Source organism: Mytilus trossulus, chromosome 8 (assembly GCF_036588685.1).
Source record: "Mytilus trossulus isolate FHL-02 chromosome 8, PNRI_Mtr1.1.1.hap1, whole genome shotgun sequence".
NCBI lineage: Eukaryota > Metazoa > Mollusca > Bivalvia > Mytilida > Mytilidae > Mytilus > Mytilus trossulus.
The window spans coordinates 36,333,655-36,347,718 of NC_086380.1; the positions used below are offsets into that span (position 1 = coordinate 36,333,655).

The window sequence follows — 14,064 nt, forward strand, 5'->3', positions numbered from 1 at the left end:
ATAAATTTTTATCTCATGCGAGAAGAGTGAAATTCAAAATTATCACAAACAAAAGATCAAAGAAAAACCAAAAAATACCGATGAAACGTACACGGCAGGTACTCAATTCTGCGACAAATGACGACGACGGCTCAATGTGAAAAAGTGTCATCATTTACAGATATTAATGACTAAAAGTTGGAAATTAAAATTAATGATGATATTTTTATTATGTAAAAACCAATTCAAAATATTGACTGAATGTTTAAATATACAAACACATTAAAAAGGATTGATGCGTATTAATTGTATATCAATAAACTAATAAAAGGTTTATTCACTATTAATGGACTACAAGAATATTTTCGCTCAATGATGAGAAAGTCGATACATGTATACCTTTAGATACAAACAATTGTAGAAACAGTATCCGTACGTAGCCTAAGGAAATATCAAAACTTTTTTACGGAAAGGAATCAAAGTTCATCGATCTTTTTTCTGATTCTTGAACTAATAGATTGAAAATGTTCCTAACATGTTAGCTTGCAGTTTAAAAACAAGTAGTTTCATGTGTATCATTTTGAGTTTAGTAAGGCAGACATTGTCTCTGAACTAGTATATATATTTGTTAAGGGACCAGCTGAAGGACGCCTCCGGGTGCGGGAATTTCTCGCTGCATTGAAGACCCATTGGTGACCTTCTGTTGTTGTCTGTTCTATGATCTGGTTGTTGTCTCTTTGACAAATTCCCCATTTCCATTCTCAATTATATATATTCTAAACTATATTCGTGCATATGAAAATTTCAAACGTGCGTAAATAGGGATTGGAACACGAGTATCGAAAATCTGTCCTACTGGTTCGTGTCGAAAATAGATAGATTGATTTTATCCTGCAATTTACAAATACGCTTACAATATAGTCGGCCACCTCCCAACAATACGCTTTGGTTTTTGATGCTATCAAGTCACATAAAATCATTAAAATAGGCACCAAATATCTCCAACTAGTTTACATTGTATATAATAAAAATAATGCACAATCCATGTTCATTTCTCACCTTTCTATGGACGGAAATGTTTTATTATTACTATCCAATTTTGACTTCTCGAACGGAACTATTTTATTATCTTTGGCAGTGATTGAATTAACTGATTGTTTTCTTTCTGTTCCCTTCTCTTTTTGAATCTCGTTATAGCTTTCTCGTTCATTGTTTTTCTTGTACAGATCATCAAAGTTTCCAGCAATGACAGCTATTGGCATAGCTATAACAAGTAATCCACACATAGCACACGTGGCTCCAATAATACGACCCAAAGCTCCTGTTGGGTACATATCACCGTACCCTACAGTAGTCATGGTAACCACTGCCCACCATAGTCCATCCAACATATTTGGAAATGTATCTGGTTCTTTAAGTTCTGCATAGTAAATCAAATTTGAAAATACCCAAGCAACTATTAGAAAAGTCAGCAGAAGTAAACCCAATTCCTTGACACTTGCTTTTACCGCCAAAAATAATACTCGCAAACTGTTGTACTGTTTCGCAACTCTGAAAAACTTAAGTAAGCGCAAAACTGAAGCAGCAGAACAAAAACTGTAAAAGTACATCAAGCTTTCAAACTTTTTCTCTAGTACAGCATCAACGTTCGCAAACATATCAACCATAAAGCGTGACCACATTGTTATGTTTAAAAACGTATCTAGAATGTTCAACCATTCCAAGAAAAATCGGCATTTCGATGGACACGTCATAAACCGTACTAAAGATTCAAGTGTGAAGAAAACGATAATACACACGTTTAATTCAAATAGCCAACTCGGTTCAAGCGTAGTGGTAAACATGATTTCTTTCGGGTTATCAGTATTGACCCATGTGTCAGGATTGAACAGGAAAAACCAGTATATCTGTGTATCATTGTACAGATGTATCCGGAGGTTTGGATGTGTTTCCAGGCATGGTATAGTTGCTGACACTATAACTATTATTAGGTATATGATGCTGAACACCTACAAAATTAGATAATACATGTACATGTATATATACTAGTAATGTTTTATATTAAAATTAGAAAAATATAAAAAAATAAATGATTAGAATCTGAAAATTTCAGTATGATAAAACTACTAAAAGGATACTATTGTATGGTCACTGCATGACTATTGAATATTTTCCGAATAAAAATTTCGTGTAAAATGTTTTTAACTTCTACATCTTACAACATTGGATGTTTTAATTGTTTCACTCTAGTCATATTTATAATTTTTTTTCGTTAGGAATGAGACTATGCAATAGGTTTAGATTATTTTAATACTTAACATGTTATATTACGATACATATGCATAGAAATAAGATGTCGTGTAAGTGTCAATGAGAAAACTCCATCCACGTCACAATGTATATCTCATAGCAATTTACGAAAATTTGCAAATTCTGTTAAAAAAAGGTCCAGTTGAGTCATGATATGCAGACTGTAAACCAACTTATTTTTGCGAGCGATTTATTTTCGCGACTTTCGCGAGTAGAAAAATAACGCGAATATAAATCGTCGCGAATATGTCAATCTTTGATCTTTCCTTAATAAACTTCATCAGATAAATCAGATAATCGCGAAATTAAAAAGCCGCGAAGTGGTCAAGAAAGGGTAAAACGCGAAATAAAGTATCCGCGAAAATAAGTGGGTTACAGTATAGACATTGATTGATATCCATAGAGTTATGAGTGGCCATTATATAGAGTTATGAGTGACCAATGTTGAAATTCGACAAACATCAGTGCAAGCGAAACACTTTGTGTCAGCTTTCATTACAACTTAAAATGTAAAATCACAAATATACTGAACTCGAAGGAAAATTCAAAACGGAATGTCCCTAATCACATGGCAAAATCAAATGACAAAACATATCAAACGAACAGACAACAACTGTCATATTCCTAACTTGAAACATGCATGTTCAAATGTAGAAAATGGTGGATTGAACCTGGTTTTAACGCGCTAAACATCTCACCTGTATAAGATGTATATATATTTACAATACAACCTAAACATATTTTACCTACTCTAGCATATGTAGATGAGGTAGGTTCGTCGATTAACATCCACACTTTCTGTCGAATTTTATTTATTGGAGTCAGTAAGTGTGTCATTGCTAATGGCTTTTTCGCAAATATTTCTCTTAGTTTTGCAGCTGTAGCTTCCTTTTCTTCATATTTGATGTAAGTTTGGAAACAACATTCCGAAATATTTGTTAAAGGAATTCTCCAAAACTCCAATTCAGACTTCCATAACCATCCGCACAAATGTGTTGGAAGATGGATAACACCGTTTCTATAATAGTCCAATATTGTATTAAAAAGTTCTGGATTTCTATCAAAATAAAAGTATTTATTTTCTCCATTGTAAAATTCTGATGTTGTTGTTATCGATCCTAACAATGTTTCAGGAAATCTTTGAAGAGTAGATAATTTCGTGTGAAACAATGTCCCACCAACGTTAATGTGGATAATCGCCATTTTAAAAATCGTCGATCAATCACAAATATTTTTAAGATTTAAAAAATTAATATTTAATTTTTCGATCAATTGTTTTTTAAATCCACTTTACGACAATTATAATAGTTTAAATTTAACTTTTTTCTTTCAAAAACTCGCAGTCCAGATTGATTTTTTGATAATATGGATATCACAATGATTCTATTTAATTGCTGGTCTTCAACATGTATACTAAAGCGAGGCGGATCTTCAGTTCCATGTTTTTCTGAATCAATTTCAAATGTACGAATCAGATCTCACTTTTTGAAATCTGAATTTATAAAATTATATCCTTCAGTACAACATCTTTATACAAGTAAAGATTTGGTAACAACAAAATGTTCCTTAATGTAACTACATAATACAAACAGAAATCTTATATACGTATCACTAATGTACTTAATCCAAATTAATCCCATCATGAATGTTGTTTTAATACTTTAATAAGGTTTATTGATCGTTAATAGGACATTTAAAAATTTAATGTAAATGTACAATGACATACACTATTGTTACATTAATAGGTATTGAAAAACAAATTGGTTAACTCTCTGATGGAACGACCAGAAAACAATACAAGTTTCTTTTCAATTGTAGCAGGAACAATTCTGCTGGAGATTCGCGGATGCGGACCACAGCTAATTCTAGTTTGTAACTGATGTGAACGGAAACGACTGATGCCAAATGTGATGCGCTATAATATATCTAAGTAAATGAAAACCAAAAATTGAAAACAATATATGATTTAATCAACAAAGTACAACTTTTATTATGATATGCCAAAAGTATGTAGAAATGGAGCATTCAATTACTTTAATTTAACCGTACTATGGAGGCATGTTGCAAATGCACTAACCTAAACGATGGATGGAAAGCTTGGCTTTCCTTGGTTGGACTGAAAGTCAGTCCTCAGAGCATTCTATATAATAATCTCAAACCAGTTAGTATGTAAAATATATAAGTTTCTCGCAGAAGGTAATCAAAGGTTTTGCGACGACGCAAATATTAAACTTTATTATATAAACAAATATCTTTAACTAATGAATTTAAATAGCAAAAATGTTATGTAAATTCGTAAATATAGAAATATGAAATTGATAGTTTAACAAGGGAAATAATAATGACATAATAATCCTAACTGCCACACAATGACAAGATACATGAAATAACAACTTAAAAGATTATAAGGTATTTTCACCTGAAGCGTTTTATTTTTATTTTTATAAGGAACGCTAAAATCTAAACATTAAAAAGCCGGAGTTCACTTAATTGTGATGAGCGTTACAACCAAACATGGCTTGTACAGAATAGCCAAATTTATTATGTGTTGACCTGTTTGGTGTATCATATTCTCCATCGTTTGGCTGGTGCGTGGAACTAATGTTTCCAGCAGTTAAACCCACACTAAAAAGGTGCATTTGTTTCGTGTATTTACAATTTGTATACGATAAAGTCATTTTTCATATCAGACCCCTATCAGTCCATGTATAAAATTATACCTAGAGCCTGTTGGCTCTCGAGCTAGTATTATGACATAGGGCTGATCATTGGGTCTGATATGAACAAATTCAATGTTATAACATATGTATATGGTATAAAAGCTTGCTTACTTTGTATTTTGCGTTTTTATGCCCCACCTACGATAGTAGAGTGGCATTATGTTGTCTGGTCTGTGCCTCCGTTCGTTCGTCCGTCTATGCGTCCGTCTGTGCGTCCGTTCGCTTCAGGTTAAAGTTTTTGGTCAAGATAGTTTTTGAAGAAGTTGAAGTCCAATCAACTCGAAACTTAGTACACATGTTCCCCATGATATGATCTTTCTAATGTTAATGCCAAATAAAAGTTTTGACCCCAATTTCATGGTCCACTGAACATAGAAAATGATAGTGGGAAGTTCAGGTTAAAGTTTTTGGTCAAGATAGTTTTTGATGAAGTTAAAGTCTAATCAACTTGAAACTTAGTACACATGTTCAATATGATATTATCTTTCTAATTTTAATTCCAAATAAAAGTTTTGACCCCAATTTCACGGTCCACTGAACACAGAAAATGATAGTGCGAGTGGGGCATCCGTGTACTATGGACACATTCTTGTTGTCAATATTTTCATACCGGCGTTTTGCATTTGCGCCGATCTGCACTTCATTTGCGCCGATTTTTTCTTTCATTTGCGCCGATATTTTCTTTCATTTGCGCCGATTTTTTTACAGGTAAATTACAGGTGAATAGATATAAGAAGATGTGATATGAGTGCCAATGAGAGAACTCGCCATCCAAGTCATGTTATTTTTCATTTAACATTATAGACCTCTTCCATTAGCCACTTGTACAAATTTATGAATTGTCAATCATAACATGTATATAACTGTTGTCCCCTGCTCACAGTCAGTGGGGAGGTGGAAGAAGGCCTACAAGATACATCTCCAGACATTTTCCCTGACCGTAACCGTAGTTCTTTAGTCTCTGTCTTTCGGACATCTGCCACATATTTATGCTCGATCTGTGTTTTGACAATAAAATCCGTGGTGACTCTGGCTTTACACAGTTTATAGTACATTAGTAAGATATGTTGTTATATTTCAGGACACGTATCTTCCGATACGCGATATGTATGGCCCTTGATGATTAAAGAATTGTCTCCTCGGCTTGTTTCAGTGTGCAATATGTCTATCAATGAAGTTGCAGAAAAATATGAATCAAAATTATCTTAAACATAAATGAAAAACATTTAGAACCAAATTTTACCAATGGTATAGTACATGTACAAATATTAATTTACCTGTAAATCTAATTAGGAGCAAATAAAAAATCGGCGCAAATGAAAAAATGAAATCGGCGCAAATGAAAGAATGAAAATATTCAAAATCGGCGCAAATGTCATACGCCCTTTCATACTTGTCTTGGTGACAATCAAATATTTGAATTCTACACATTCAAAAAAAATATTTTATTTTATTTTATTTTACTCAATCAATATTCTGTTGATGGACTAAATGGAAGTATGTACTTGATTTGTGAAATTATTCCAATACAGTTTGACAATGTAAATATTTTAAACAGTGTTTATTAAACCACTTCTATTAGGAAATGAAAAACAAGGAACCCATTTGAAATCGTCTTTTGTATTCTCTGTTTGATCGAACCCTAGATAAATATGAAAATTATCCTAGATGTAATGTTAAGTTTTTGAAAAAGCCGAATACAATGCCATTTGAAATTCATAAATTAGTAATATTTGGTTTAGTATAATAAAATTTAACTTCGTGACTTTGTGACGTATTCCAGTCGTCTGTATCATCAAACATATTCAGTAGGGTGAGATCACTAATTTAAGTTGCAAAGGATACATTTTGTTTGTTCTGGAATCAACATTGCAGTTCGTGGAACTTTAAACGGTAGGTTTAAATTACGGTGCTTCCACATGTTATGTATTGTTTTAGAATGTAATAGTTTATGAACATGTACAGTACATGTATTTAGTTTTTGTCAGGGAATAACATTTTAACTTAAATTGGGGATGTACATGACTTTTATTGTATGCTTCGAACGAATTATTTCTTATTTCAAAGTGGAGAAAATGAATAATCTGTCGCACCATAAGAGTTCATGTCGCCCGTTATTTTTTATGTTATGTTTTGTTGTGATGCATTTTTTTGTCTTTTCTTTATGTATCGGTTGTACCTGCGTCGCTTTTGTTGAAAGTACATGTAAATGTAGGTCTAGTAACTGCTCCGTATCCCCGACCGTCCGAAAAACTTAGATAGAAAACTTAGGCATCTGAGATGGAATTATTTAATATTTGGTTTGCAGCTTGTTAATTTTCGTTGAGCTGTAGCAACCCATCTTCGCTAGCCAATGGTTACGATCCACTCCCGCTCTCTTCAGTGGATCGTAACCCTTGGCTAGCGAAGATGTAGCAACCAAACAGTTTTTACTTCCGTTGTAGAGTCACTTCTTCATGTTCTTGTTTGCCGATATTTGAAATTTTACAATGATCGTATAACATAAATTTTTGTCAGTAGCTTGGTTATGTTAGTTGAAACTAGAAATGTTGAGTTCACACGTAATACGAATTCGATTCGCATTAACTAATTCGAATTAGTTTAATTCGCATTCGAAACGTTTTACGTCCTAACGTCAATTCTAATTCGAGTTGCAATGCGCGTCAAATTCGCTTTGCTGTCCTAACGACGTTTAATTTTGATTCGTATTAACAAAAACGTATTTCCAATGCGAATTGGATAATTTGAATTAGCCAATTCGAGTTAAAAACGAAGAGTTTGTGAACGCGATTAGCGAATTCGATTCGCATTCGATTCGAATTCATTTCGAATTAAATGTATGTGTGAATGAGGCATAATTAAGTTTTCCATCGGTCCTGAAACAACTTTCTATTACCTGAAATTTTGAATTTTTACAGCATGCATTGTACAAAGGATTTTTTTTGTCAATTTCTTGACTTAAATGAATGGGAATGATCATTTATACTTTTTCATTCAATTGCATGTAGCGACACAGGTCAAGATCCAGCGCTTATCTTGTTTCCCAATGGCGTAATATTGTTTTTCTCACTTCGACATTTTTTTCAATGACAGAGATTGTTGATGGGTTGCTGTGTCATAGGCATTCAATATTAGTATTCAAAGTCAAGCATAATAATGAACAATAACATGATACAAGAACTAAGATAAAGAGAAACAAATGAATAACTATTTTTCTAGGAAAGACATGCGCAGTGTTATTATTTAAAATTTCAACTTGTTATACATGTAGTAGCGATTTATCTGGATAGATAAAAAATTATCTTCAATTTACATTTAAATGTATATCGTGCCAAAGTTTCATAAGCGAAAGCAAACATTATTAGCCTAAGACACATCTGTTTTCAGGCTAACTGTGTTTTTGTGATTGGCTTTATTCTAGCTTTCAGTAACTGCAAATAAAATCAGATCTGTACCTTGTGTTTTCAGTTCGAAGGGCCAAGTGATCTTATCTCATTATGTGTTAAATGTTTCGTGCATACATTGTACATATGTCTGTAAGTTTTCTCGTTAATTGTATTACGTTTGCCATTTTGAAACCTTCTACAGCTTAATATGCAATATCGGTTTTGCTCAGTGTTATACATGTAGGCCATACGGTGACATATGATGGATATCTTCTATGTTGTTTAGTCTCTTGTTTAGAGTTGTCTCATTGGATAGCACTATTAGCACATCTTCTTATTTTTATAAAGACTAGAACACACCCGCGAAATCGCAGGCATACAGAGCGCAGTTTAAAGTATTTAAAGTGTTGTTGGAAGAATTTTGTAAAATATTGCATGACCTGAGAATTTCAGCAAAAGTATCATAAGTCGTAGGTTATTGGGGACAGGAAAATGCTTTTTTTTATCCCTCCTCCTTTATATAAAAATTCCCAATTTTTGGTTTTCTATCAATTTCAATATGAACATACATTTAGTATGTTATGAACATGTAAGTAAGGAGTCTGTAATTCAATGGTTGTTGTTTGTTTATGTGTTACATATTTGTTTTTCGTTCATTTTTTTGTACATAAATAAGGCCGCTAGTTTTCTGGTTTGAATTGTTTTACATTGTTAGTTAGGGGCCTTTTAAAGCTGAGTATGCGGTATGGGCTTTGCTCGTTGTTGAAGGTAGTACGGTGACCTATAGTTGTTAATTTCTGTGTCATATTGGTCTCTTGTGGAGAGATGTCTCAACATGGCAATCATACCACATCTTCTTTTTTTTTGTAATCAAAGAATTTTGTAAAAGAGTTAATGACTGGAGAATTTCAGAAAAGGTATCAAAAGTTCACATGAATATTTTAAGCGCTTATCTGTATATTATGAACATTCATTACTATATAAATATAGCGCGTGTATTTACTTTCAATTCCAAGTTTACTAATCGATCCATGGTGGTCATTGATATAGTATACATACCCTCTCTATTTAATAAACTCTGTGACTGCCGTGGATAGTAAACTTGAAAATGATAGCAGATAGAATTCTGAAAATACACTTTATTCTTTGTATGATATGTATGTTTAAAGAATACAGAAAAAAGCAAACCGGAAGTCTAATCTGACTTAAAATTTCGTCCAATGAAGGGACAATATCCGGATGCCTTTTTTCTCGTTTTTCCCCCAAAATAACTCAATCTGAATAATAATATGAATGGATGACAAATGGCACTATGCACTGTACCTATAGGACACAGAGGCGTGTTGGTTAATTTATTGTGGAAAGAAGAGAAGCGACACACAAAATGAGGTCTTCTCGTTTAATAGTATAGATAAAGATAATTATGACAAGATATTGATTCAAAGTTATTTTTAATCATGGTTAACATATTAAAGGCTCCTATAAGTGTTACACCAACATGCAGCTTTATAAAAAAGAAGATGTGGGATTTATTTGTAAATAAAGTAAAATTGTCACGAAAGATATATAAAAGAAACAACAAAAAATTGGGAGATAAACAACTAATACAAAGTAAGGTGTTCCGTTAAGCAGTGTCAATATTAAAAGACCATGCACTGTTCGATATCATATATCAAAGATCATAACACTATTTTTCGAAAGTAAAGTACAGTGTTAAAAAAAAGATTGAAACAAAAACGGAACAATATAAAACCAAAAGGTGTTTCGATAGAAAATTTGGCGATACCCAAATAATAAGACAAAAGACTCTCTCCCTATTTGTTTTATAGAAGAAGGGGTAAACAGTGCTGTTGTTACACTTTATATCTTCATCGGATAATCAGAATAGAAAAGACATACTTCATAACAGTCCTTTCAGGCGCACTTTAACAACGAATATGGTCCAAGGAAAAAGGCCTTGACATATCTGCGCTACAGTTAAAAAGAATAAAATACAAATACCGATTGCAAAATCATCCTCCTTCTTGTCTATTATCATCAATCGTTGTTTTCATTTTAGTTTGAAATTAAGAAAATATTGTTCTTCTGCATTGCATTTGTTAATGATAAATAAAATGGGAATGAATATTAAGTTGTTTTTTGTTGTTGTTTTTTTTAGACTTACAATGGACGACGACACAATTTGTATAAACGTAGGTGGAACAATATTTACAACAAAACTATCAACACTTCAAAAGTATCCTGACACACTTCTTGGGTCACTTTCTATCAAATTAGACTGTTATAGTAAGGAAGACAAATCATTCTACTTCGACCGGAATCCTGAACTGTTCAACACAATTCTGGACTACTACAGAAATGGTGTTCTTCATCTTCCACATCATCTCTGTGGTTGGTTATGGAAAACTGAATTGGAATTTTGGAAGATCCCTTTAACTGACATATCCGAATGTTGTCATAAAACTATATCAAGTCACAATAAAAGGGAAGACGTAAGCAATATGTTAAAGTCAGTGTTTTCTCCTCTAAACCAATCAGAATACCCTTCATCGTCTGGAATCGGGAAATTACGCCATAGACTATGGCTATTCCTGGATGAACCAGCATCGTCCACTTGGGCTAAAGTAAGCAATTACGTTATGGTTTTATCTTTTACACAAATATTTGTAAGCATTCTTTGAATACTGCGTTCTATCTTGTTTTGTCTAATTCATATAATCTCAGAACTATACAAAAGTCATGTAGTTCATGTAAAGCCGTCCTTTCGAGGCTCTCATAGATAACCAACTAAAGGTAGTTAGACGCCTCCTTATTACTTCAACAGATTGTTTTATGTGTATGTCAAATTTTCTATTTCATTTAGATACAGAATAACATTATATAAGCGTTACGGAACATACGTCAATAAGACAGCAATCTCACAACAAAATCTATCATAAGAAGTTTATAGCACGCAATAAGTCGTAAAAAAATTGACAGGTGTGTAATAAACCGACTTGTATCTATCAGAGTTGTCATAGAACAAAAGAGAAACAATCAAAGATCTGCTGTTAAGACCAACTTCTTCAAATAAACATAAGTTATGACATAAGACAACCACGAACGAATTTTCAGACTTGTTTTTGCAATAACATTGGAATTCGCAGACATCTTTTTAAGCAATAAAGCAATGTATACTTAATAAAAGGATAGTCTTGCAACAATGACATATGTTTTTCATTGAACAATTTTTGACCATACATTTTTTAATGTTATTCATAGTACATGTTACAATTACCACTACAATATCACATGGTACAAGTATATTACTTCATAAATCGAATTGCTATTTCAAATTATCCTTTAAAGAAAGCGAGGTTAATTATAATTTTTTATTGTTTTTTTAAGGTTTTCAGTTTCATATACTTGAGCATAGTTTTAGTGTCTGCAAGTTTGCCGTGCTTGATAACACACCCTGGCATTCGAATACAAACATCAAATGCCACAACAATATTAAAGATGGCAGCGCATAACAACGTGCAAATGTGGATAAACAAAGACAATCCCAAAGAAATGCAGTTGGCAACAACCAAGGAACCTAATTGGTTGTATTATTGGAGTTTAGTAATAAGCATTTTCTTTTCTTTAGAGACAATACTCCGTCTTTTAACATGTTCTACCAAAAACAAGTTTGTAAAAGAGTGGCTCAATATTTTGGATATTATATTGTTCGTCATAATGTGGATGTGTTATGGTATTAAAAATGGCTATGAGAAGAAGCTGCTTTCAAATAAACATTTGGCTTACTTCCTATGTTTTTGTGAAGCAGTATCTGTGTTGCGTCTCTTTAGATTTTTCCGACTTGCTAAACAGTACAGTAGCCTGCGGATATTGTTTATAGCTGTGCTATCGAGTGCGAGAGAGTTGTTGCTACTGTTGATCACATTTTTTGTCATCGGTTGGATGTTTGCAAACTTGATATATTACACAGAAATTTTAGAGTCAGAATCGTTCCCAAATATGTTAGTCGGCTTTTGGTGGTCAGTTGTAACCATGACAACTGTCGGTTATGGAGATGTTTATCCTATTGGTCCATTAGGGAGAGTAGTTGGGGTTTTGTGTAGTTTATGTGGATTGCTGGTGTTGGCCATGCCAATAGCGATCATTGCGGGTAATTTTGATAGTCTATGCAGACACAATGAAGAACGTGAGGCGTATGCTAAATTACAAAGTAAGCAGACATCGAACATTCCTATAGCATGGGAGACATCAAAGATTGATCCAAATTATCCAATCAAGTTACGTAAAAATCACACGTGACTATACACCTCGAACCAAGATCAGTTTCACGGAGAGTGGAATCTAAAACTTGAGGACGTACGTGTATACTAACTACCGTGATATTATAGTCTGATTACAGCAACATGTATCAGATTGATGATAACTCGTATCACATATGTAGTACATAAATCAAACATGAAATTGAAAAAAAATACGCATATTATATTAATGACATGTAGATATCGATAGCCGTAAAAAGTGTGTTTCATATATTGATACATTGTATGTACAGTTCTTTTTTCTATTTTTTTTAGTGTAGATATACTTTTGAATAAATTCACTTTTTTTTTTAATATCATGCAACATTTAAAAGTGATATTTTACTGTCAGTATCTAAATTCTGCTTGAATGATTTCATGGTTGCAAAATCAAGTTGTCGTTCTTTTACTTTTATGTTACTCCAATCATGTTGAAACTGACGGATCTATGAAAGTATTCCCAACGTTTAAAAGTTTTCATATCATTCCTCGTTCAAAATTAAATGTATAATTTCTTTGTAAGCTACCACATCTTCGTATGTTAGCTCTGTAAAAAATGTCATCAAAACTAAACTAAGCTGCAATCATGTTTGGGTAATTTGGTTGATACATTGTGTCCGATGATCCCGTCACTTGACAAACATGGCCGCAGAGATTAAAATAGAACAACTAGTCTTGATCAAATGCAAGAATTGTCTACAAAGGTAAGTAAAACAATTTATATAACAGAAATCAGATAAGAGAAAAAAGGTTAGAAATATCAAGTCAACTGTCCATATCAAAACGGACACATATAAATACATCAGTGGCAGATCCAGAAGAAAGGGGGGGGGTCTTGGCGTTTGAACCCCCTTTTTATTGAGGATCAAAGCATTTGAATATAATAGTGACATATAGTAGGACCCTCCTTTTATCCAAGATTGGGACCCCTTTGAAATAGCAGGATCTGCTCCTGTACATCTTGTTGCCCAATCATTATCATAACTACAATAAAGCAATAAAGTATAATAGCTTGCATCAATTATTTCTATTTTAATCGGACAATTAACTTAAAGGTAATTTCTATGTCCGATGAGTATTAGTGTAGGGCGTTTAGAAAGGCTCTTCCATGAAGCTCCCGTTTCTGCTTGTAAACACAAACAAATGATTTGCAATGTGATTTTCTAGAGGGGAGAACTTTTGAACAGCCAGCATGAACGGTTGTCGTATCTAGGTCGAATATGTCAATTTCGAATTGCAACACATTACAGTCATAATAAATTTATCAGAAACAACATGTGCATCATTTAAGAGCTTGAAAGTGTTTTAAGTTAATGAAATATATTAAATGCATAATCTACAGTAGTCAATATACGCATGTGCAAACAAATT

The 14,064-nt window shown here is 32.9% G+C and overlaps 2 protein-coding genes across 2 annotated transcripts; one reads left to right on the forward strand and one right to left on the reverse strand.

The window, feature by feature from the left end:
- Positions 1-282: 282 nt before the first annotated feature.
- Positions 283-3,849, reverse strand: LOC134681879 (potassium voltage-gated channel subfamily C member 3-like). The gene is made up of 2 exons (XM_063541523.1): positions 3,040-3,849; positions 283-1,988 (listed from the first exon to the last, which is right to left on the reverse strand). The coding sequence occupies exons 1-2, from the start codon at positions 3,490-3,492 to the stop codon at positions 1,035-1,037; spliced, it is 1,407 nt and encodes a 468-aa protein (XP_063397593.1). The 5' UTR covers positions 3,493-3,849; the 3' UTR covers positions 283-1,034.
- A 2,929-nt stretch (positions 3,850-6,778) lies between these two features.
- LOC134681881 (potassium voltage-gated channel subfamily C member 1-like) lies at positions 6,779-12,891 on the forward strand. The gene is made up of 3 exons (XM_063541524.1): positions 6,779-6,902; positions 10,554-11,019; positions 11,783-12,891. Exons 2-3 carry the CDS (start codon positions 10,561-10,563, stop codon positions 12,692-12,694), a joined length of 1,371 nt encoding a protein of 456 aa, XP_063397594.1. The 5' UTR covers positions 6,779-6,902; positions 10,554-10,560; the 3' UTR covers positions 12,695-12,891.
- The last annotated feature ends 1,173 nt before the right edge of the window (positions 12,892-14,064 follow it).

Excerpts from the sequence above, each read along its gene's own strand:
- LOC134681879 (XM_063541523.1), bottom strand. The coding sequence starts at position 3,492 with ATGGCGATTATCCACATTAACGTTGGTGGGACATTGTTTCACACGAAA. Across the intron at positions 1,989-3,039 it reads CCTCATCTACATATGCTAGA|GTGTTCAGCATCATATACCT; the intron begins GTAGGTAAAATA and ends CTAATTTTGTAG.
- LOC134681881 (XM_063541524.1), top strand. The coding sequence starts at position 10,561 with ATGGACGACGACACAATTTGTATAAACGTAGGTGGAACAATATTTACA. Across the intron at positions 11,020-11,782 it reads CATCGTCCACTTGGGCTAAA|GTTTTCAGTTTCATATACTT; the intron begins GTAAGCAATTAC and ends TGTTTTTTTAAG.